The 27,175-nt window shown below is 33.2% G+C and overlaps 1 protein-coding gene across 1 annotated transcript; it reads right to left on the bottom strand.

Moving 5' to 3' along the window:
* On the bottom strand, positions 1–27,175 carry LOC149911329 (alpha-tubulin N-acetyltransferase 1-like). Its single transcript, XM_090105396.1, has 7 exons — positions 26,973–27,175; positions 24,783–24,932; positions 9,991–10,162; positions 8,898–9,052; positions 7,962–8,046; positions 7,233–7,258; positions 1–1,943 (listed from the first exon to the last, which is right to left on the bottom strand). The coding sequence occupies exons 1-7, from the start codon at positions 27,074–27,076 to the stop codon at positions 1,637–1,639; spliced, it is 999 nt and encodes a 332-aa protein (XP_089961522.1). The 5' UTR covers positions 27,077–27,175; the 3' UTR covers positions 1–1,636.

A 27,175-nucleotide genomic window follows, 5' to 3' on the forward strand; every position in this document is an offset into this window, starting at 1 on the left:
TTTACATTGAATTTTATTTATTTTGTTGCAAATAAAAAAAATTGTTATGCTAATAATTTTTTCACTGCAGAAAAATCTTCAAAATACCAAGAATATAAATCTGTACACTCGTACACAATAACATAATATTACAAAATAGACAAAACAACGATACAATAACGAGTTTCTTCATATCTATTATAATAATTATAAAATTGGCTTTTTGGTAAAATCCATGTAGCGATCATTATAGCGAGATATCTTAACGTTATTAGTTTATACAAAAATGTGAATTTTGTATAAACGTATTATAAATTGAAAAGAAATCGAGTCAATCCATTCCTGCCAAAATTACGATTTAGGGCTGATTTTTCAATCCTTGGTTAAAACTTATTCGTCGAATAACGTATTAAACTACCATTTCAAAAATGTATTCTAATTATTGTCCGCATTTGACAGTTTACAGGTGACATTTTAATATGTTCGCGTAAAACATTATGAGACGAATACATTTTAACCAAGGATTGAAAAATCGGCCCTTAATAAACAATCATATTATCCAAGTTAAAAAAAAATGGTTTTTATTCAATACTGTGGTACAATTTTAAGTAACGTCGCAACCGATTGTACATTCAAAAATATTAATTTTTCAATGTCACATACACTACAAATAATAATGTCAAATAATCTATAATATTGTCAATATCAGAATCACTATGATCAAGATCAATTAAAATTAGTTATGTAAATCACAAATCTGTAACCAAGTCTCGCCATATACATTCCAAAAACAATTCATTCATTCGTATGGAAGACGGAAAACAAACACTCATATTTATAATAATATTATTGAAGATACAATGTCAAACGCTACATATTTCTACCAGATTTGGAAGCAAACCCACGCGTGGTCGCTAGTCAATTTCTACGTACAAAGTCAATCACAAATACAAAATACATTAAAAATGCCATCAATCGGAATGTTTGAAACATGATCACTCGCTGCGTGAACTTAGCGCCGATTATTCTTAAAGCTAAAACACAATGTGAAAAAAAAACGTCATAAATTATTAACCACTAAAACAATTTCCACATTAAATAACATAAATAAATAACATTTAATAATACACTTTGTGCACTCTCATCCGCTAAATTTTAAGTAATAACTATGAACTGCCTCGTGAATACAAGTAAAGACGACAAAAGCTTTGGTTAGGGCCTTAGGGTAAGCGACTACATCTATCGTTCAGGTTTAATATGAAGAGATTCAAAGCATGAAATACGAGATTAAGCACAAATACGCCTAAAGTGTGCGCGTGCGGTCAGTGTGTGCGCATGTACATACACAATACACATCTAATACCATGTCGGTTTACACAAAATATATAATAATTTTAAATTAAAATTACAGTCAGTTTGTCAGTAATATAGTCAATAACATTCGTCTATATTACGAAATGCCATAAAGTAAAAATGCAACACAAATAATTGTAATACAAATACAATACAAGCACACTGACCGCACCCACGCGTGAAAGTAATTTACCATAATTTATTATGGTACAATTTACCACAAATGGTACATTTACCACCCGTGGTACATTTACCACACATGGTACATTTACCACTCGTGGTACCTTTACCACACATGGTATATTTACCACAACTTATTATGGTAGAATTTGACGTCGAAATAGCCGCGATCCGTCAACGAAGACAGACGCCTAGAGGCCGTAGAACCGGCTGGAGATACTTCATCAGCTTCAGACTGGGAGACCCGTCTTACTTCCAAAGTGGATGGCCTTTCGTGGTTCTTATGGTTGTTCTCGTCAATATCGTTAGGTAGCGGTGCCGGTCCCGGTACCGGTATCGGTTCCGGTTCCGGTACCGGTTCGGGTATCTGAGCGAAGTGCTCGCGTTCGGAGGACGGCGTTTTGTCAGATGTAGCGCCTTCAGGTGAATCCCTGTAATGTTTTGAAGTTATATTGAGTTGTTTTTTGCAATATTGGAAAAATAATACAAAGTATTGATAATTTTTTGGTTTAAAATGCACACTTGGTTGTAAATAGGTATTTACTATTTGATTTAATTATTTATTACTTATGAAAGAAAACATAAATAAAAAAAAGGTACGCGATAAATCTACAACAACATTGATTATTGTATGGATTATTATAGTATTGATTCTCCATTTAGTATTAATTTTTTTTTTTAATTGTTCCACAAGACTTTTTGATGTTTGGTTAATTTTTTAATATTTTTATCAAGACCAATTGGTAAATGAACAATGCATGACAAAATAATTATATTTTAGCATAAAATGGACACTTAGCACTAACAAAGGAGAATGGGCATTTTACTATGGAAGTTGGGCCTGAACACTTGAGTTGGTCCAATACACATGAGATATTGATTTTATAATAGATCATAACACATACATAACGGGAAAAATATATATAAAAAAATAATCAACCGGGTTTTTGTACAGTCACATCAAGTTTTATTACTTTGTGTATACTATTTTTTGCAATTAATAACTGTTGCAAGACAATGACAATATCTTTATGTTACTCCTATTCACTTTCACTTACAAAGACGTACTAATCTGAAGCCTTCTAATAACCAAAATACACTAATATTATGTTTTGTAACAGGTACCTATACCGTGTTTATTATATTTCAACGTAGTTAGACGTTTTTTATGGTTAAACTCAGTCACTCCAATGACATTTAGGTTTATATTTACTTCACTCGAATTAAAAACACCGTTATTGTGCGCAAAATAAATAAAACTTTTTGCCTTGACTGTACAAGAACCCGGTCGATTTATTTTATTATTTTATTTTTTTCGTTAGGTATGTGTAATGATCTATCACAAAAACAATATTTCGTGTGTATTGGTCTTAGCCCAAGTTTCAGGCCCAATTTGCCCATTCTCCTTTGGAAAAGGAAATATTAGCACAAAACATAACTGTTCCAACCTTACACCGTGATACAAATAATGACATATTTTTCATGTTTTCTTTAAAAAATATTACATTGAATACTATCATTAATTTTGTTTCCAAAAGTGGAGTTAGAAATGTAACATTCTGAAGAGGAAAAAATTAAAATAGTTTTCATTACATTTATTGAAAATGAATAATGATATTAGCATTGTTTTTACATATTAAGGGCGCTTGTGCACTACAAGGAATTTTACTGTCCGGCATTCCGATTTTTTACGGTCCGGTTTGGCATGAAAAAACCGATGAATTGCTTGTGCACCTGTCCGTCTTTACTCGGATCAGTGCGGTACAGTTCAAGGAAGTATGGCGGTATAATGCTATCATAAATGATTGTTTTCGCATTTTACAAGAAACGATTAAAAATATAGAAGGTGAAATATTATATTACTTCGTTATAATAAAAAGTAAAGTTCCGTAAGTAATTTAAAATGCGTGTTTCACTTATTTATTTTAATCGGTGACGAGGAGCTAAATCTATTCCCACTTGAACTTTAACTTACCAACACTTAGATAATAATTATAGGTCAATGCTTGGTCAATGTATATAAAATAACAATACCGACTTCTCAAATCTCATTGCCAGCTAAAAGAAAGTAAAACAAGAGCTTGCTTTCAATTGGCATATGCAATAAAAAGAGTAAAATCCAAGCAAGTGGGCACTCGAAAACAATTATACCTACAGCGACTCGTAAACTCAAAAAACCATCCGGAATAGGGAAAAGTAAAATGTCGGACAGTAAAATTACGTATAGTGCACAAGCTAGTATTTAGATTAATTGCGTGCCATACCGGACCGTAAAAAATCGGAATGCCGGACCGTAAAATTCCTTGTAGTGGACAAACGCCCTTAAGAACTGATTTAAAACTGAATATTACTGAATTTTGTGCATAATACACGTAGGATTATGCAACGTTTGATGAAAGGAAGTAAATATACTTAAATTTTATAGAACCATATTTTAAATTGTCACAAAAAATTTAATTTAAAAAACACAACTTAGTTTCAATAAGTTATTGAAACGTATATACTTAAAATTAGCCGCGTTAAAATGCAAAAATTGCTTAATAGCAAAAAAAAAAAAGCTAAAAATAAAATGATAAAAATATATATCGTATCCAATAAAACTTGATGTATAAAAATAACTCGATTTCATTTTAAACTGCAAGCACACCGCCACCATGATAATTTTTTTATCATATATTTTATACACTAGCTGTGCCCGCGACTTCGTCCGCGTGGAATAGTGACTGCATAGTACTACTTAACACACAATTATTGAGTAAACACGTCTTGAAACACGTACTATCATATACAACTAAATTATAAGTACTTACACATTATTATAAAGTTAAGAAATAAAATAAATAATAACACAAAAGAACTGTTAGTAAAATTTATTACTAAACTGAGCTATAAAACTTAGGTACAGAAGAGTTCAAAATTTCCAGGATGTGGTTATTCTCCCGCTCCCATATTCCTTCTACTTTCACAGATTTTCAACTTTTCCCTTTCACCCCTAGTAAATGGCAGAACCGATTTTGATCTAAATTCTAAACCATGTCTAATCATACCTATATATATTATGTACACGTCATATCCTTTCGTTTGGTACTCCATTTGGATTATGTATCCCCACTATCACCCCAAGGTGCCCTATATGTAATAAACAGATTAACCAATTTTGATAAAACATGACTAATTGTAATTCACACGTCATTTGATATGCCGCTTGATTATATTATTTGACCACATTCGATTATTCATTCCCACTTTTACCGCTATAAATCAATAAATGGATGAACCGATTTTGATTAAATATGACTCATCATACTTCTCACGTCAGGTCATGCCCTTTCATTTGATATGCCACTTGGGTATATTATTTGACAACTTTTATTCCCACTTTTATACCTATATCCAATAAATGGATGAACCAATTTTGATAAAATATTGTACTTTACACGTCATGTCTTTCATTAGATAAGTCACTTGAGTATATTTGATAAAATTTATTTATTTATTCCCACTTTTACCCCTATATCAAATAAATGGATGAACCGATTTTGATAACATTGGACTACTTAATTGTTTCTGACAGGTTGTCTTTTTTCATTTGATATATCACTTGGGTATAACAGACAGCATTCGTTTTTCTCATTCCCACTTTTGCCCTACATATAATTATTGGATGAACCGATTTTGATTAAATATGCCTCATTATACTTCTCACGTCAGGTCATGCCCTTTCATTTGATATGCCACTTGGGTATATTCGACAACTTTTATTCCCACTTTTATACCTACATATTATATCCAATAAATGGATGAACCAATTTTGATAAAATATTATGTCTTATTGTACTTTACACGTCATGTCTTTCATTAGATACGTCACTTGAGTATATTTGATAAAATTTATTTATTTATTCCCACTTTAACCCCTATATCAAATTGATGAACCAATTTTGATATAATTTCACTTGTTGTTTCTGACAGGTCGTCCTTTTTCATTTGATATATCACTTGGGTATAACAGACAACATTCTTTTTTTTCATTCCCACTTTTACCCCTCTATATAATAAATGGATGAACCGATTTTGATTAAATACCAATGCCTCATTATACTTCTCACGTCAGGTCATGCCCTTTCATATTTTGATATGCCACTTAGGTATATTTGACAACTTTTATTGCCACTTTTATCCAATAAATGGATGAACCAATTTTGAATATGTCTTATTGTACTTTACACGTCATGTCTTTCATTAGATACGTCACTTGAGTATATTTGATAAAATTCATTTATTTATTCCCACTTTTACCCCTATATCAAATATAATATTATAAAGCTGAAGAGTTTGTTTGTTTGTTTGTTTGTTTGAACGCACTAATCTCGGGAACTACTGATCCGATTTGAAAAATTCTTTCGGTGTTAGATAGCCCATTTATCGAGGAAGGTTATAGGCTATATTTCATCACGCTACGGGCAACAGGAGTGGAGCCACGGGGGTGAAACCGCGCGGAGCAGCTAGTATCAAATAAATGGATGAACCGATTTTGATAAAATTTGACTAATTGTTTCTGACATGTCGTCTATTTTCATTTGATATATATCACTTGGGTATAACCTACATTAACAACTAACATGCGTTTTTTTCACCCCTATATAATATAATAAACAACTAATGTAACAAAAAAACCGCATCTAATTCGTATTACACGTTAGCGAGCTACGGTGTCACAGACAGACACGCAATACACACATAGTGGTCATAACACCCCTCTTTTTGCGTCGGGGGTTAAAAATATAATACCTACGACATAATTTCAAAGACCTTTTATATAGAAAATTTACCTAGAAGTAACCATAATGCTATTTGTGCAGGTTTTAGACTTATGAGCAAAAATCTAAATAAAGGTCCTTTGACCCCCCCTACTACCCCCTCAGCATAACCACCCCCCCCCCCACGCTTGGGGACTTTCGATATGATCATCTGGACATGTCAAGGAATAACTTTAGCGTATAATTTACGAAATAAAGTAATTCATGTATAGAATGCCTTAGCAAATGTTCGCTGTGATTACTTAAATGGTCATAACTTTTTTATTTATGAACCGATTGACATGAAATAAACACTAAATGTTAAATGAAGCTTACCACAATATATTAGTGAAAACCGCATCTAAATCGAATAAGCCGTTTCTGAGATTAGCGTGTTCAAACATACAGACAAACAGACAAACAGACAAAAATTTTTTTAACAACAGTTTTGGGTTTGGGATCGATTTAGTAATAACCCCTGCAAATTTTTTTTTACATATTTTCATTGTACAGACACCACTTTTCTAGAATTTTATTATATGTATTGATGATTTTCGATGTGATTTCATTTTTATTTTGGAATATTAATAAAAACTATAATATAATAATAATAATAATCGCAAACAGAAAAAAACATAATACCTGAAATTTGTCTACTGGAAACGTAACGAAGGTAAGATTTCTCATTTACCACCAATCCCTATTGATGTAAAACAAATAAATTAGCAACTTAGAAACATAAGAAATAACAAAAAATTAGCAAAACATAATTATACATTAAATTCTTCAAAAGAAACATTAAAAAGCGTGTATAAGAAATGAAATGAAAACAAGCGAGCAAAATGAAAGTTTTAACTGAAAAAGTACATGCTTAATAACATTTGAGACAATGATTTTTTCCTATACATGTTGTGTACATACCCAATCTTTTGGCCGCCGTGGATGACCTAAAAAAGAATCAAATTTTTGAATAAATTTAAAAATAATAATGTTGCATTCGTCGTAAGTAGCAATAATGAATTTATTAAAAAGTGTCCAGACTCTAGAGACTCGATGCTGGCTTCAATTTCACTACAATGCTAAAAATAACAGAAAAATGTGAAGATGTGTAAAAAATCTGACTCAATAGATACTGAATATCCTTTAATTGATGAAGATATGTATCTTTTCGAGATTAAGTTACAACCAAACCTCACGAATGTGAAAGTTTTGCCAACTTAAGATCTTATTAAAAAGAAAGGTTGGACAACGGGAATACAGAAATGGAGTGAGAAATATGATAAAAGGGTAAAATAAAAATGACCGTAAAATAATGACCGCCTCCTTGGTACAGTGGTTGACGCGTGAGCGTAGAATCCAGGGGTCCTGGGTTCGATTCCCCGTGGAGACGAATATAAAAAAAGGCTGATCACCTACTTGTCCCTCAAGAAAATCGATCAGTGAAACAGATGTTTGCATAAAGCATCTGCCCCTTACCCCACTAGGGGACACGGGACTTCACTCAAACTCAAACATTTATTTATTCAATTAGACTTCTTCTAGAAGCACTTTTGAAACGTCATTAGGTACATATTTTTAACATTTACCACCGATTCGGAAAGCAGTATCTACGGAGAAGAATCGGCAAGAAACTCCACTTTTTATGCTTACCGAGGCAATAGCTGAGTTAGGTTTTGGAGCGGCATAGCGGCCGATGTTCTGAGAACCGGCCACACTTGGCGTACTGCGGCCAGACCTGAGAATATTAAAAATCATTGTAAAATCTATACTAATATTATAAAGCTGAAGAGTTTGTTTGATTGTTTGATTTCCAACGAAGTGAGGAGTGGGGGCCTGGTGACCTAAAATACAGGTAATTTTTATTACCTAGTTTAGGCACCAGTCTCACACTTATTTATATGTAATGGAAATGTGTACTTATTTAATGTAACCAATGTGAGAAAATAAAATCTTTTTTATTTTATTTTATTTATTTGTTTGTTCGTTTCTTTGTTTGAACGCGCTAATCTCGGGAACTACTGGTCCGATTTAAAAAATTATTTTGGTGTTAGAAAGCTCATTTATCGAGGAAGGTTATAGGCTATGTAATATCATCACGCTACGACCAACAGGAGCGAAGCCACGGGGGTGAAACCGCGGGGAGCAGCTACTTACATTATAGAATTTATATATAATGGTCGTGTGAAATTTATCCTCATTTGTTTTCATTGTGCGGAGATTAAAAACACATAATTATTGTTTTAAGAATTGTTGAATTAAACATTAAGTATATTAAAGAGCAAGAAGACTTAATTATATCCTTTTGATTAAGTGATTAATAAAATAAAAAAAGATCCCATTAATGCTGTTTTGTTTTTGGTTCAGTTTTATATTTATTTTCCAACTATTGTTGTTAGCAATTATTAAATTGTCGTTATTATTTTACCAAAAAAGTTTCCACAATTTTACCCCACAAAAAAAGTCTTTGTGACTTCTTATTTCAAGTAAAAGTAACCAAAACAAAAAGTCACAAAAAGCCCAACTATTCTCCCAACTATTTTCGACAAAAGTCTCTAAAAATTCTTACAAATTTCCACGCAAACTCACTTATTCTCCTTAACGCCCTCAAAGAACTTGGCGGTGACCGCAAAGTTGTTGGTCTGCCGAATGAGCCGCTCAGTACCAAAGTGTTTCTTCAGGAAGCTCTCGAGGCGGGACGAAGGGCCGTCTATCGCGAACTCATCGGGACGCTTGCCTTGATCCTGGAGGATACATAAAAATTATAAGATCTAAGGATCCGACCCAGAAAAGGAAAAAACGGAAACCTTACAGGATCACTTTGTTGACTGTCTGTCTATGCGTCAAAACAATTTTAAGGAAATTCATATCAAATAATCAGGTCTACTGACCCTTGAAGCAGTCAATAAATTAATTTTCAACGCTATAAAACGATGCAGCAGTTTATGCTAAAAAGTGTGAAAGTATTATGCAAAATGGAACATAGGTAAGTAGGTACTCAAATGAATATTGGTGACTGGTGGAATAATCCTTCGATATTTGTATTTTTTAGTATTAAGTATTACAAAACATTTACATATTTAAAAAATTGTTTTAAGATTATAAATAGATCTCTAGATTCCATACAGACCACAAAAGAAAACAAATATCAATGTATTTGTATACAAAACACCTGGCTACAGTTTAAACAAACATACTTGTATTCAGTAATTATAAACATCGTACATTTCATTTTATAATTAAATATAATCATATTAAATAAATTTACGATATTAAATTTCTTCATATATTAAAACATACATAAGATGTATACTAACGTAATTAGTATATTATGTAGACAAAACAACTCAAGAATTAAAGGAAGACAACTATTGTGACATTAAAATAATATCAGTGTCCGATTTACTACCATTCTTTAATGACCCACCTCACCCCTTTGTACTTTTATGCATCCTATTCATAAGATAACTATCATAAAAGTATTCGCATCTATATCATGACGTCTTCATTATATAGTCAATACATTTCCTTAACGCACAACAGGTGATCTTTTCAAATTCCCGTCGATTACGAATAATTTGACGGATGATAGTTTTCCCGCACCCCCAGGACTATGACAATCTAATTTACATACTCTAAAAGGAAAGTCGACTCAATATAACATCTATATTAAAACAAGTACCATCAGCATATGGTCGAACAGCCTCTTGCCGCACCCGTGACGCTGCCGATCCTCCAGCACGTAGAAGTCCAGGATGCAGAGCGGTTCCACCTCCCATGACTTGCAGTTGTCGTCGAAGAGGTATAGGTGTTTGTAGCCGACCTTCAGCAGGCCAATCACTTCGCCATCCCCTCTGGAAGAACAGTCATAGAAACGTTAGGACACCATATTATACTTACATTAAGGTAAAATTGGACAAATCCTGACTTTCAGTTAAGTATGCCAAACGAGTGTAAAATTAGTAAAAGGGATTTAAGGTTACGTTTTAAAATAATTCGCAAGTGCAAATGCATTGCATAAAAAAGGCTGGGTGGAAGTCGAAATCAGTGAGCAAATACTATGTTGATAGTTCGTTTGCATATGCATCTTTACCCATAATATTTATTTTAATTAATGTTTACGTTTGTCTTTATGTATTGTTCTGGGTATGTTCAACGATATTTTCGGCAACTGTGAACTATTTTAAAATCTTTTGTTTAGTTCGAAAGGATATATCTCCGTAGGTGATCCCATTATCATCAAGTCAGGTTCTGATGATAGAATCTTATGGAAATCGAGGAAAAACTAACTAATTAGCAAAGTTATATTATTTTAGACGTCAATTTTAACACACAAGCCTTCCGATTTTCTAAAGTTTTGCATACTTATGTAAGGTTGGTAACAATTGATTACGTCGTTATCTCTAACTGAAAGAAAGGTTAGGCTGAGCCAGTTCGATTCCCTAATGTGGCAAGTGAACTTGCGAATCTTAAAATATTATGTACAGTTATACTTATTTTTAAAACAAGTGATAACTGCGTTAAAAACAACCGACTTCAAACTTGCACTTGCAACATTTACAAATACAGACAAAAATGCTCATAAAATAAAAACTACTAGGCCTATCCGAATTAAATTTTTATGGGACCAATTCGACACCATCCCGCATCGAACAAAAAAAGAATCACGTAAATCGGTTCAGAAACCTCGGAGTAATCGGTGTTCATACATAAAAAAAAACATACCGGCCGAATTGATAACCTCCTCCTTTTTTTGAAGTCGGTTAACAAAGGAATCTTTCCTGTTATCGTAATTTGGTATTTCCAGTATTTAGTGCTTTATCCCCAGGACCCATTTAAATTTTCCACATATACCTATACTTAGTGTTGTGATTTGTGAGAATTAAACTATGTAGGAGTTATTTGTATATTTCAAAAATGCAACGTCTTATCATTATCAAAAGTCAGTGTGTTAGAAGTAAGTCCCTCATGACATCATTATAATGGAACCGTACAAAATATGTACGAGTTCTCTAAAAATAGCAATATCACAGTCAAAATATAATGGCACACTAATAAAGCCCCAGTCGGTCGATAATGTATGTGTCGCCGAAAAAAACTTATAGCGCGATCTAGGATACGTTCGGTGCCATCTAGATTGCCTGATGTAACTAAACGAATGAACTCGGGTCTACGCAACCACGACAACCTACGCAACCACCCTCGGGGTAACTATTCAGGCGAAGGTTTAATGCCATCCTTTTTGGTCTCACGTAAACAAATTTTTAAGGTTCAGGAATGGAAAAGCATTAACGCCATCTGCCAGGCGGTACCTGTGCAAAGTCGCCAGACGGGAGCCGCAAATGGCTTGTCATTGGTGCGACTGTCCGGAGGACACGGCAGACCATACTCTCGCCGTGTGCCCCGCGTGGTCAGAGCCCCGTGCTCGCCTGGTCGCAGTCGTCGGCCCTGATCTCTCCCTGCCTTCCATAGTTCGCGAAATGGTTGGCGGCGACAGATCGTGGTCCGCGGCTATCACATTCTGCGAGTATGTGATGTCGCAGAAGGAGGAGGCAGAGCGGGTCCGCGAGAGAAACCCTTCCGCGGATCCGATTCGGCGTCGTCGTCCTATTGGGCGTCGTCGCCGTGTCGCGGCCGCTTTACACGGTCGCGACCTGCCTCCCTGATGATGGGCACCGGATGATGGAACGGGGATATAATCCATCATCCGGTGCGGAGAGGCGGCGTGAGAAGTGTTCCACTCACGCCGCCCCCCCAGGAAGGTAGACCTGGCGGCCTCCCGCCACATTCGTTGGGCCTGGAGACAGGCTGCCGCTGACGGGTCTGCGGACGCGGTTCTACCGAATACCCGCGGCCCCGTCAATAAAGCGGCACGGCGGAACACAGTGGAGTTTAGTCGGTAGGACCCTGCACTCAGCAGGGTGAGTCCGACATAACCCAGGGCTCTTCCCCCGAGTGCCCTGGGTATGCCTAAATGCATTCTCCACTATAAAAAAAAAAAAAGGGGCTTCGTAATAAAGCTAAATAATCCTATGGAAAAGCGTTTGTGACCTTATATTTGGTTTCGTTCATTTCCATTACTTAGAATAACAAATTATAACTCCCGTTATTATAAACTGATAAACGGCATATTTTCAGTAGATGAAATTCCGAATTTCGTAAATTCAAGAAAATAGTAAGGTAAATAATAATAAAAGCTATGATTTGATGGACTTGAGTTCAAAAAGTCAGATTAATTTGTTATTTTATAAATAACTTATGATGTGAAACCTTATAAAATCTAATAATCTCTTTACGTACCGCAGATATTTTTATAGGCTAAACTTATTGCCAATAAAAGGTATTTGCAAATCTTTGTATATCTACTAAGCGCTAAAATGTTATAGCTCAACTTTGTTACCCTTTGTCAAAACAACATAGATCTTTTGTCCTACCTCAACAAAAATACCTAGCCCATTATAGCCCATAATGGAAGCTTTTCTAATCCTGTCACTTTTCCCTTTATTATCTTAGACACATTTCAGCGTAAGTTATTTTAATCTAGACATCCATTAGCGCCTCTTGTGTACGCGACATTAGACTTTTATCCGATGATGTTTTCATAAACATTATAGGTGAAAGCAATATAGAATTACGCCTCGACAAACCTTAATGCGATGCCACAATGCTTTCTCTTTGGTACTGTTTAGAAGACCGTTATATTGCATCGAAGGTTGCGTTTAAAGGGTAAGCCATTGTGTTCTGTTATTAATTAATGCACCTTTTTAAAGACGTTGTATTGTAGGTACTAGGTACTTCTAGCTGTGCCGCGCGGTTTTAATCTGAATCGAGTTTTCTATAGCTTATATGTTATTCTGATTATAACCTAAGTACTTAAATATAATAATAAAGTTTCATCCAAACCCGTCCAGTAGTTTTGTCGTGAAAGAGTAACAAACATACATACATCCATCCTCACATACTATAGCTTTTGTAATATTAGATACGGAATGAGGAGATAGCATGTTGCTTAAGCCTTATCTTCTGTAATCTATTCATTGTTTGATCAATATACGAACAAAGGAGCCTGAGAAATTAGTGTCACTAGGTTATTCACAGGAAGTTATGGTTAAAAATTTGTCCACAGCCCCAATATAATCATTGCTAATGAGGCGAGGTTGTAGGTATTACCGTATAATCACTACATAGTATAAAACAAAGTCGCTTTCCCTGTCCCTATGTCCCTTTGTACGCTTAAATCTTTGAAACTACGCAACGGATTTTGATGCGGTTTTTTTTAATAGATAGAGTGTTTCAAGAGGAAGGTTTATATGTATAATAACATCCATTAAATAGTGGAGAAGTACTGTTATTTTTGAGGTTTCTAATGTGATGTCGTAAAAAATTACATTTTGCACGCCTCATAAGCGAAGCGTTGAGGTGGGTACTACTGTCACTTCGCGCAAAACATCTGATTTTTCAAACTTAAAATGTCTTTATGTATCATACATTGCACTTGTAAGATAATACATACACACACATATTAAGAAAAAACACTATTTTTAACGTTCATGATATTTTTGATGTCATTTTTGTTATTTAAACTAGTTAAAAAACAGTTTAAAAAAGTTCTGTCTTGGACGTCCGTGTGTCTGTATGTGCGGATCCTTTTTCTTGTTAACACGATAGCGACCGAAATACTTTACTAATCGAGTCTTTTTTTTTCTCTTACGCTTGAGTATGCTCAGGAATAGAACCCTTTCATTTTTCAGGGTCTGATTCGATGTGGTTTAATAATTGTTATTAAATAAACAAAAATAATAATTAATAAATATTTATTAAAAAAAAATATGAGGCGTGCACTTTTGGATTTTCCAAATTATTTTCCGCTTACATTGCAAACGCAGGCTGAACCCTACGAGTTTTATCAAAATAATGTACTAAGTGTTATACACATTAAAAAGGTCTATAGAAAAGTCCGCGATGGTATATGTCTATCTCTTATGGATAACCCACAATAACTTTTTTTTGTCATTTACTTTTTACGACAAATAATGGCTAATTTTCGATCCGATTTTAACCAATACAGCATTAATCCTTAACCAATTAAATACCTTCAATACATTGTTCATTTAATATAGATCTATATGGGCCTTTACACCGTATGATTTAAGTGAATATTTTCGAAGATATTACAGATTTAAAAATTGCGGGACGTATCATTTGCGGCGGTACCGGCCGGCCGCCCGGCTATATACCTATTTTATACCCGTGTGCGAAGACGGAGCGGGCCGCTATGTTTTTATATACAACGTTCACAGTTTTCCTGTAGTTTATTTAGTATCAGCATTGCACCCGTGCGAAGCCGGGGCGGGTCGCTAGTATATGATAAAGCATAACTGTGCTAAAATATTTCTGACCCCGTGCCATGATGTCTTAAAGCATTATTATTTCCAGGGTGTTTATTTGCATGTCTTGGGGATTAATGGTACGTCTTAGAGCAGAACGTATTCCTCGTCTAGCGCCATCACTTTCACACTGGATATAATATTGCTATAAGACATCATGGTTACCATGATATCATTCGAAACTTAATAAGTCATTTCGAAACTTCAAAATAAAGATAAATAGTTACGCGAACTTTAACTAAAACAATAACGAATATATTGAAATATCATCAAGATTTCGGTGAAGATTGAAGATAACCAATGTTTGTTTGTTTGATCGCGCTAACGGCAGGAACTACTGGTCCGATTTTAAAAATTCTTTCGGTGTTAGATAGCCCATTTATCGAGGAAGACAATAGGCTATCATCACACTAAGACCAACAGGAGCGGAGCAATGCGAGTGAAACCGCGGAACACAGCTAGTAACAAATATAATTTCGCAATTAATGCAAATGAATATTGCACAGCAATGTCACACGGGTATGTGTCTCAGACAGGTTGATATCGGATATAGTTACGAAATATAGTCTATTTTTGTAATGCTAATTGATATGTGGGTGAAGTCCAAAATATTGACGTAAATGACACAATAGTGACACAAAATGTTGTGCGATAGTGACACAAAAGTCGCACAGAAATTTACACTAGTGTAACACAATAGTGGCACAAAGTGGTAGCAAAAAACTATAAAGTTGGGGTTACATTAGGAGTTATAGAAACCTATAGTTTTAAAAATAGAAAAATAGACATCAATATCTAAATTATTTTCAGACGAAATTAAAACAAAATTATAATCTAAGAAAAGAAGGGTTTATTAAGTCTCCAAAATTTAAAGTTTATTAAGTGGTCAGTTTTTTTTATTGGAGTAATTGCTTCGACGTGGCTATCGGAAATCATATTTCCATATTCACTGCTAGGTGCTATTTGTAACTTTTTTTTCACTTCTTCATAATCTTCTTCCATTTTTGCCATACGTTGCTGTTGTACTCTCATTTAATTAAAAAGTCTGTGATAACCTTTTTTCAAAGTGCGTACGCTATTACGAAGCTCTGTATTTTCTTTCCGTTTCGTTTCGTTCGTCGTCGTTGAATATTTCGGGCAATGGATTCCAGGTTGTATTATGGGATATTCATCATCTTGTGAAGCGTTACTTCGAATAGTCTGTTCTGTGTTTGTTGCTCTTGGTCTATCTCTTAGTTCATTAAATTGTCTCCATTTTTTCCTTCGTTCTTCTTTCTGTTCTTCTGTCAAAACAGCTGTCTTGGTCTTGTACAATTGTTTTGTCCTTTCTAAATTCCTTTTTTTAAAGCTTCAAATTTTTCAGGATTATCTTTTTTTAATCGTTCTCTATATCTTTTGGACTATTCTGCCGAAGTAAGTGGCATCTGAAAGTTAAAAAGAAAAAATGTCTTATTTCATGCCTATTAGTCGGCTTGTTACGACCAACAGTCTAAATTTGCCACTATAGGCAAAGTATTTTGACAGAATTTTTACTTGACAAAAAAATTAAAATATTTCCTGAATTCCAAAAATATTTCAAACTATTCCTATAATTAATAAAAATAACTACGTTAAAAATAACCGACTTCAAAGCACTAAGCCTTTAGTATTAACCTTCAAAACGTAAATCTATTGTGTCTGCTATTCGGCGTGCGACGGGCATATTCTAAATTAAAACGATCCCAATACTCAATTATTGATAGCTTTCTCAAATGCTAAACAAATATACCTAGTACTAAGTGTATCTCAACCTTATTATGGTAGCACAATTGTGGTGACACAGAAATTGTACAACTGGTGTTACAAAAGTAATACAAAAGTGTCACAATTGTGAGGTAGCACAGTAAGTAAATATTGATTACTCTGAAACTACACTGTGAATCGTATTAAAATGAATATTACGCAAACACCCATGCTTTTTTTTACCTAGAGCACTATTGAATTATAATTAAAACACAAGACTTACCGTAAGAATCGTTGAATAACCTGCCGAAAAATTTCTGACCACACTAAACCACTTTGAGTTTAACAATGCGAATGATACAATACGGCCGTTATTCTCTAGCTGTCATAGACAATTACGCGCAGTTTTGCCAGTCCTCCAAAGCGAAACCTACCTTGTTTATAGTCTATAGAAACTGCCAATGAAAACGGTTGCACAAAATAAGTAGCACAATTGTTTAAAATCGCACGTAAATAACAAAAAACAGTAAATAAGCATAATATTTCAGTTTGTTCCTTATAGCCTACGTGAAAAAGGTTGCTCATTATACGTTTTTGCTGTAGAATTCAACATTCAGCCTATAAGTTACATAGAACTTGTTCAAAAATATCTTCAAAGTTCACCCTCCAAAATTATTATGCCGTTTTGTACATAATTTGGTCGCGTTAGTAGATAAATTATTTTATTTACTCTGCTATTGAGTATTATTCTATAACATTGGGTATTTGGCATGCTGGACAAATAACCATTTAATTTTATATTAATTGTCGTAAAATTCTATCATACATAGTTTTCAAGAAAAATGTTTGGGAATTTTTTGATTGGGCAAATGTGTCAAAATTTTGGTCTTTACCCATGTATGAAACCATTTCCTAGTGGTATCGTATAACATACCTATTTCATACACAAACATATTTATAAAATGTAAAGAATTATGAAATTGTGTAGGTACATGATTTCCTTTTTCAATGCAAGAATCACTTTCAAATTTCAATGCCTGAACGCTCTTGGTTAATTCAAGTAGATAGTTTAATAAATAAAATAGAATGTAAAGTTTATGAATATAATTACATTTTATTATATACATTTTTCACATATAATTAATATTATCATTTTATCTTAATAGAGTAATCTGACATATTTAAATCTTACGTCACGGTCAGTAATTTAATAAGCATCGGGAAACCCCTTAATAACTTCAAAGATAGGCAGAATAATCTCTCATGTTTGAAATATATACAGTACATAATACAAGGCTTAATCAAAGTTAACAATCAATAATAAACTTTATATAAAACTAGTCGTCGAACGGCTTCATCCCTGGTACATAATATATAGCCTATATCACTAAGGGATCACGTTCATAATCAACGAGACAGAATTCTTGAAATCGGCCACTAGTCCCTGAGATTAGCTCGTTCAAACTCTTCAGCTATATATTATAACTAGCCGTACTCAGTGGTTTAACCCATATTAGTCTTGGCGTATATAGCCTGCCTTCCTCGATAAATGGACTATAACACAGAAATAATTTTTCATATCGAACCCGTAGTCCATAAGAATAGCGGGTTCAAACGCAATCTTCAGCTCTATATTATTATTTATTACTACTATAAGTTGCGCTTCGCAGTTTCACCCGCGTGGCTCCGCTCCTGTTGGTCTTAGCGTAATGATATTATAGCCTATAGCCCTCCTCAATAAATGGGCTATGTAACACAGAAAGAATTATTCAAATCGCACCAGTACTTCCTGAGATTAGAGCGTTTAAACAAACAAACAAATTCTTCAGCTTTATAATATTAGTATAGATTAGTAGTAGCTGTATATTATGTAATACAAGAATCACCGGTAGATTGTGTACAAAAGCCGACAATCGAAGGCAAAACGCTTTCCGGCATGGAACGGTGTCAGTGACACCAATCGTACGCAAATCACCCGAGAAATCTTTGCCTATCATTTCCTACATTATTATAATGAGTTTTACAAAAATCTATTTTTACTCTCGACCAATGGGGACGATAAACAAAATTGTATTGATTTATGCAAATTCTAGAAATAACATCTTCCTATACGTGTTAAATGTCTCTGCTGTAAAATTTCGACTCTGATGAAAGCCAAATTCTGCAGAAAAATATAGTGCAACCCAACTTTTAACGTTTACTACTGCCGACTTAACCCGAGAAATCTTAAAAAACACCAACCAAGTTAATAGACACTAGAGAAGTTATTTAATAGAATAGAATATAATTCATTTATTCGTGGTAAAAACAAGAAATGAAAAATAAAAGTTCATCACGAAAAGGCGTATGGACTCATATGAAGAAAACAATGATCAAAAGGCCAGTGCTTTCACCGCTGTTTTTCAGCCACGCCTGTTGTGGCCACAAATGTCTTTCGACAAAAAAATATTGATCTACATTAGAAATTAGAATCATGCTGCCTATCACAGTCGAAAAAGTAAAGTGAGAATATTAAATATTAGAAATAGATTAAAATATGATTCAAACCAAATTTTCTACCTCAGAATCTCAACTTTTAGTTCCACCACCGGGCCTTAGCACGGAAAAAACTAATTCCTCACAATTTGTTCCGAACGGTGATTCCAACAATGTCTCAGCGACGTAACGCTCGTTGGTTATAACATAAAAACGTTCAAACGTCACACTTGAGGGAATTATGGCCGGCCAGGCTACATTTAGAGCATTCGAGTCTTTACTGAATAAGGAATCGAAGTAAACATTATTCCGAACAAATACGTGATTGCAGGGTGAGATAATTCCATAGCATTTGCATGTTAGATTGGAGTTACTGCTAGTATTATTGCTTAACTATATTCAACGAAATATACCTACATGTACATACTGGGTTAAAATACCCATATAATTCTTATATGGCTGACTGAATTATCAATCTAAATGTTTAGTTGGTATACGCTTCTATTCCAAAAAAGCAATTTTATAACTCAAATAAAAAAATGCCATCGATTGAGCTCAAATGTTATCACGAAATACCTACTACCTATAAAGTTTTTGTTAGGGTGCAGTTAGTTCTTTATAATACTTATTTAGTGTTAGGGTCAAAACTGGTTGTCGAGCACCAGGTGTGACAGGTAACCGTTTTTTTAAGAAATCATGATACCTACAGTTTTAGTATCAATAACATTAAATATAACTAATAGGAAAGTTTATACAGAGAGCGCATGATTGCGTGATTTCGATTTACAAGATACAGTGAGCATCGCAAGTTGCTTAACTTTTCCCGTGAATTTAAGTAGGTATGTACTTCAATCCCTAAATGGAAAATATTTAAATTAAATCTAGCTAATACCTCGAAACACTTTTATAGAAAATCTTTTTCATAAATTTTGTAGAAAAAAATACCCAGACAAGGTTCTCTAGACATGATTACTTAAAATCACGAAGCAAAAACGTGAATGTACTTTAAAAGTTAAAACCCTCAACTACATACGGTATGAAAAAATACTATTATGCTACAGTTGGCGCCCCTACAGGCAGGGGTGGGCTGAGAGGGGCTCAGTATTGAACGGGAAAAGTCTAGAAAGATTTGAATTAAAAATGTATACTTTATCCAGTCCTACGTCTTAATAAAATTTATACTCGACGGCGAACCTTTCTTATTTATTTATTAACTTCGAATAGGTCTGTAAACATATTTTATTACAAAAACTCGTATTAAAATATATACATACAATATATTAGATTGTACAGTACAAAATATACGAGAAAAATTATACTTAAGTTGTATGAAAATACGAATGATTTTGTCATTATAACTGTAATCGCGTAATTAAGAGACACGACACAATTAATATGAAGGTACGCACTTTCATACTAATTTACCATTATGACGTCACTCCACTTGTCATTAGCAGTACCCCATTCATATCGCACGTTTAGGAACAACCCAAAACTAATGACTCATACAAACATAATTCTATAGTAAAATATTATTAAATTATTATCAGTGTTTTATTAAGTAATTGTTTAAGGCAGGGAGAGGGTTAAATCGCGATAAAAAAAAAACGTGATTCCGTAGTAATATAGCATTCTACAGAAGAAGGCATTTTAAAATCCTAATTAATATTATAAATGAGAAAATTTGTTTGGATGTGTGTGTGTGTGTTTGTTACTCTTTCACGCAAATACTACTGAACCGATTACAATTAAATTTAGCACACATATAGAGGGTAACTTGGATTAACACATAGGATAGGGTTTTATCCCGGAAATCCCACGGGAACGGGAACTAGGCGGGTTTTCCTTTGAAAACGCGGGCGAAGCCGCGGGCGGAAATCTAGTTTTGTATAAGTAGCAGCTTTTCATTTGTAGTTTAACTACATATATAAACAAACAAACATAAAATATTCCATATTATCATACATACCTAGTATGTAATTAATTTTCATTGACATTGAACAGTTAAAAACTCATACAAAAATAGGAGCGGAAAAAGTGATTAAGATAAAATTTGCAATTTGATACACATTTATCTTAAATAAATACTGACATAAGCTTAAGTGGCTTACATTTCCACAAACATTCACCAGACGAAACATCTACCAGCTTCATTTATACACCTGATACTTTAAAAACTAACATATTTAAAAACATACTCATCGTTAATGTGTTCATCGTTAATTCATTGCTATTATATTATACAATTCGCATAATAAAGCTAGATTTAGAACAAAACTTTAAGTAATTTCGCGTATCCGAATAGCTTTTATTCGGATTATTGCCAAGTGCCATAATATAAATAATTTATTAAACAAAAAGATACGTTTTATCTTAATACCTCGGATATCTTAACGGTCACATACAATTGCATTAGCGTTTATAAAATATCTGATATTTACCAAATTATTGATAAAGATTAATGTATTATGTATTTATAATTTATACCTAATTTTCCGTAACTTCGTCTGCTGTAGTTTTGAGTTTTGTGTTTTTATCTGCATACAATCAAATTCCTGCATTACATTTTTTGATATATCTACTTACTAGTGGTCCGCCCCGGCTTCGCCCGTGGTACATATTTCGCAATAAAAGGTAGCCTATGTCCTTTCTCGAGTATCAAAATATCTCCATACCAAATTTCATGCAAATTGGTTCAGTAGTTAAGGCGTGATTGAGTAACAGACAGACAGACAGACAGAGTTACTTTCGCATTTATAATATTAGTATGGATTACATTTGACATAGTTACAGCGAACAAATCAACAGGTACTTACACGATATATTTTACAATCTCTCAAGATTTACCAAAATCAGTGCATTATTTTTTTTGCATATGCTTAAAGTTAGATAATTTACAATAAAAATATAAACTGGAAAAATACTCTATTTTGCAACTAAAGTAAAAACTACTCACTCTTTCTCCTTTCTTTTTTCTTTCTTTCTCTCCCAAACCAAACGACTCAAACGTGAACGAGACAGAACGCTTATAAAATTAATCAATATCGTCTAATTTTTCAAGAAAACCTTGAAGCGTTTCCAATAAAGTGCCTCAAAAACTTCCTACGTCGTAAGATGATATTCAAGATAGTAGAACCTTCAAATCACTGATGAGGGTACCATTAGAAAATTGCAAAGCTAATGACCGTATAAATCATTTTGTAATCTCTAACACCATCTATCTAGCAAAGACTGGCTGCCGAAATACAAAGACGCGTACCAACACTGCAATGCGGTCTTGAAAATAACTTCAAGGAAAATAGAAGTAGGTATGAAGAATTTTATATTATGATTATGCTTTCTTCTGGTGAAAGAATTATTCAAATTGGTCCATTAGTATCGGAGCTTATTCAAAGCAAACGAACAATCTTTTCATTAAATTTATAATATTAGGTGAAAGAATTAATCAAATAGGGTAGGTCCAGTAAGCCAATTCAATGAAAATGACTTTCTTTTTACAACATAATTAGATAAGGATCAGTTTCGCATTAGTATTTTATACTTTACTAAGCATGTCGATAATTTTTTCGCATTACGATGCAGATTTATCGAATGTGTTTCACGATACGAGCCGTGACGGGTGAGAGTACTGAAGGTCAAATATCAAGCGGGCGATTCTAATTTGAATAAAATTTTAGTTATTTCAGAAAAAACTTATAATTGTTACATTTTTTTGAGATTTTGTATTCAAGTATATTTGCAACTGTAATTGCTATTTACGATTGAAGTTGAAACTTTGTGGTAAAGAAAGTAACAACGTAGTGACGTAAAGTTAAAGCCAAATACATATCTATTCTTATAGTAAAGTAGAATTAGAAATTACTACAATAAAATAAACTATACTTTGTTAAATATCTGTATATGCGAGCAAACCTGCGGTAAATAGCATGTCCGCTAATGACATACAAGTTACCCAACTTCATTATAAATCTATAATACTTTGCATTGGCTTGGAGATTAAAAAATGCGAATGTTTAATCCAATGATTTTATTTAAATAGGTTAATTATTTATAAGCCCAGTGAACATACAAGTTATTTAATTATGAGTTGAAACCCTGTAAATACAAATTAATTGAAACATACAAAGAACATTTTTTATATATTTCAATGAGCACTACACACGCGCTTAATAAAACTTTATATGTAGTTCTGATTTGAATAAAGTCAAATAAATATTTGAGGCAATATTTTTGTATGAAAAGAATTTTTTTTATACCTCTCCTCTATCACGATATACAAGATTATAAATTTCTCTGACATTTATAATTAAAGTGTAAGTACTATATTATAATAGTAAAATAACAAGAAAACGTATACGAATAAGCAACAACTATTCAAAAAATTATGTCTATTTGTTCCGGCTAAACCACAAAACGGCTCGACCGTGAATTTTGTCGGGACTGATAGCTGATGTCACTGAATAATTACCCAGCTCCTTTCTATAGTTAATGTCGACTAAATTTAGTTCGAAAAAAGAATAAAAATCGACCCCATTTTATATAATTTGGAACAGACAAAACCGCAGGCACCAGTTAGTCAAGTAGTCTCTCTTTTCTTTTCTTTCTTGAAAATCTATTGAACGGATTTGTAAGAAAATTTACAGTAATATAGGCTAACAATAAACACAATGCCTATAAAAATAGTTGATTTTACATATTAAGTTATTTATAAACTAGGAGAATGAAGTACGTAGGGTGCATCTAAAAGTACCACATGGGCGGTGTCGCTAAATTTAGTAAGCAAAATGTCCTTTCAAGAGCATGAATAAATGTGTGGCGAAATTCTTAAGAATAGAATTAGAATGTGTATGGAAAATGTATAGTTTGATAGAAAATTTATTTATTTATATGTATTATAGTCTGTCCACTATAAGAATTGCCTTTGGACAGCTCGACGTGTGATACCAAAAGTGATGTCCAAAAGATTTTCGACTGTGATACCATTCCGATTATAAATCTTTATATATAAAAATGAATCGCAAAATGTGTTGGTAAGCGCATAACTCAAGAGCGGCTGAACCGATTTCGATAATTCTTTTTTTATTATATTCCTTGAAGTACGAGGATGGTTTTTATGTAGAGAAAACGTAAATATGTACCACGGGCGAAGCCGGGGCGGACCGCTAGTTCAAAATATTATCATAAATCAAATCAGGTACGTAAATAATAATTACAACGTAAACGTACTAATAAGATATGTAATAATAAGAACACATATCGATGCAATTTTATGTTAAAACTAAACTAAACTAATATTTTATTATTTATTGGTTTCCATCTTACAATTTGGTTGTCTTTATGTTTAAATTACATTAACATAATAGAAGACTTTTTCTTTATCTACACTAATATTATAAAGAGGAAAACTTTGTTTGTTTGTTTGTTTGATTGTAATGAATAGGCTCATAAACTACTGGACCGATTTTAAAAATTCTTTCACCATTCGAAAGCTACATTATCCACGAGTAACATAGGCTAGGTTTTATCCCGGAAATCCCACGGGAACGGGAACTATGCGGGTTTTTCTTTGAAAACGCGGGCGAAGCCGCAGGCGGAAAGCTAGTCGGATATATTTTAGAGTATTTGTATCGATTATTATAATCATTGAATAATTCTGTGTAGACATCACTAAGTGGGCGGAGCCTGTCCATGAAGTACAATATTATTTGTATGACATTTTAACTTATACAATACAAACCTTTATAGGGCTGAAGCTGTCAAAAAGCAAATAATATAATGGAATGGAGAGTATAGTGAATTTCATTTATATTTGCAAATAAAGCCTGAAACCTTTTATATACAATTAGATTCGCAACAAGCAATATTATATACACATAATTTTAATATTTACCCTTTAGCGCGGGCCTCCTTCATGAGGTAGAGGGTATGGTCCGAGTTCCTCAGCCTATCAGTGCTGGTGATCACTTTACTGAGCCCCTGCGCTTTCGCAGACCTCTCACCGAGGTTGTCGATGATCTTCTTCAAACATTCTTGCATTAACCTGCACAATGCATATGTGTCTATAGAAATTATTTGGAACAACTTATACATAACATTACATTTGCATGGCAGAATCATATATAATATATATATATAGTGATAAGGCTGCCAATATTGGCATATTGTTTCTTTTCTTTGCAATTTAGTACATGTTATAAAGTGAAATAAATAAATACTGTGTGTAATAGTTATTTGGTTCTTGGAATTGTAAAAGAAAAGAAACAATTAGATTGAAGCAGGATTCTGGACTGTTATTAGTTTTACAGTAGCAATGACTTGTATCTATTGTATATAACTAGCGGTCCGCCCCGGCTTCGACCGTGGTACATATTTCGCAATAAAAGGTAGCCTATGTTCTTTCTCAGGGTCTAAAGATTGTCTGTGCCAAATTTCATCAAAATCGGTTGAGAGGTTTAAGTGGGAAAGCGTAACAGACAGACAGACAGAGTTACTTTCGCATTTATAATATTAATAATAGGGATTTACAAAACTGCACTGGGATTGAATTTATTTTATTCTCTCCGCTTTATCTATGCCTATAAATGTGTTGTACTTTATAATATTTAATATGGCCAGTTTCAAATACAAAATAAAGGCCACATTATCAAAATGTAGTGATTTCTATTATTTAAGAGTTCTACCTTCTCAATAGACAAATTATATTTCAAGTTCATATTGTTAGTAATGGAAAAAATATTGATTGAGATTGTTTTATACAAAGACTTTAATTTCAATTCTAATAAAAACTTAACAGAAGTATTAGTATACAAATACTAATAGCACAAATAGATATGTGAAAGTCTATTCATTTGGATATTTATTGCTCAATCATGCAAAAACCGCTGAATGATAATTTATATTTTATCAAGAAGTGTATGCGATTATTCAATGTCCTTGCATATTTATAACTAGCTGCACTTCGTGGTTTCACCCACGTGACGCTGCTCCTGTTGGTCTTAGCATGATGATATATAGCCTTATAAATGGGCTATCTAACACTGTAAGAATTTTTCAAATCAGACCAGTAGTTCCTGAGATTAGCGCGTTCAAACAAACAATCAAACCCTTCAGCTTTATAATATTAGTATAGATTTAAGTAAATTTTGTTACGGTAAAAGTTCCTTATTGAGTTTGCATTTCAAATTTCAATTGTGTTAATAAAAATGTGTAATTCACATGGTGGGTAAAACGTTGACTCTTGAATAATAAATATAATGTACTTCTAAAAATGATTTTGATTTGGCAAGAGCACAGAAAGATGCTGTGATCTGACTTGAAAATTAAGACAATCTATCAATAAAATGCATTTGCTTTCAAGGGGAAGCAAGTTTTTATATAATGTACATGTACAATTTGTTTAAGTACCTAATTGTTTGTGTACTATTCATACAATTTATTTGAGAAAGGTAATACATAGATTCTATGTACAGTATTTAAATAATAATAATTTCCAATAATTTTCATTTCCTAATCCAAACATTCTTTCAAATACCGCTTTATGCAATGTATTAAATTTAAGAAGAAATGCAAATATAAAAGATAATACAGAGAAGATAGAGTAGGCTAATTAGATGAAATTTCTCTGTAGAATCATAGAAAAAAACGTAAATATGATGAATCAAACTCTACTCAGCATTTTATAGGAACAGATTTGGATGGTTTGGATTAGTTGAAGGTAAAGTAACTCTAGCTTTTTAAGCAATTACTCGTAATAGTGGATCTAGCGTTTTATAGCTTTACTACCATATACAATATGATTCAGAGACTAAATTTGTATACGACATTGGGGATCGTGACCAGTTGTAAAAGGACAAATCCTTGAATAACGTCATACAGTGAGTCGCTTAAATATTTAGGATATCTTATCAAAAAGACCTAAAATATAGTGTTATTGAGAACATACTTTAATATATATTACTTTTCGGAATGTGTGGGATAGACAGAATTCAAGGTGGCTTGACAAGGATTGGGCGTATGTCGATCAATACTAGAAGGAGATAAAATATTTTATATAAAATAAAATTAAGCAATAGATAAATACCTGACTGTACGCACATCTCCTTTAAATCCAGGTGGAATAAGCGAATAATTTAATTTCGTGATTTCATCTTGTAACATATCATTCACAGGCATTGTCCACTCCATTTTTTAGCAATTATTTTCTACCAATATTTGAGGAAAACGATGTATTTATGTTATACCGAACGCGCCAAAAGTATTTTTAATTTGATAAATTTTATTTTA

Source organism: Colias eurytheme, chromosome 1 (assembly GCF_061535395.1).
Source record: "Colias eurytheme isolate Ceu_HAF_F1 chromosome 1, ilColEury1 Martin Lab GWU primary, whole genome shotgun sequence".
NCBI classification, from domain to species: domain Eukaryota; kingdom Metazoa; phylum Arthropoda; class Insecta; order Lepidoptera; family Pieridae; genus Colias; species Colias eurytheme.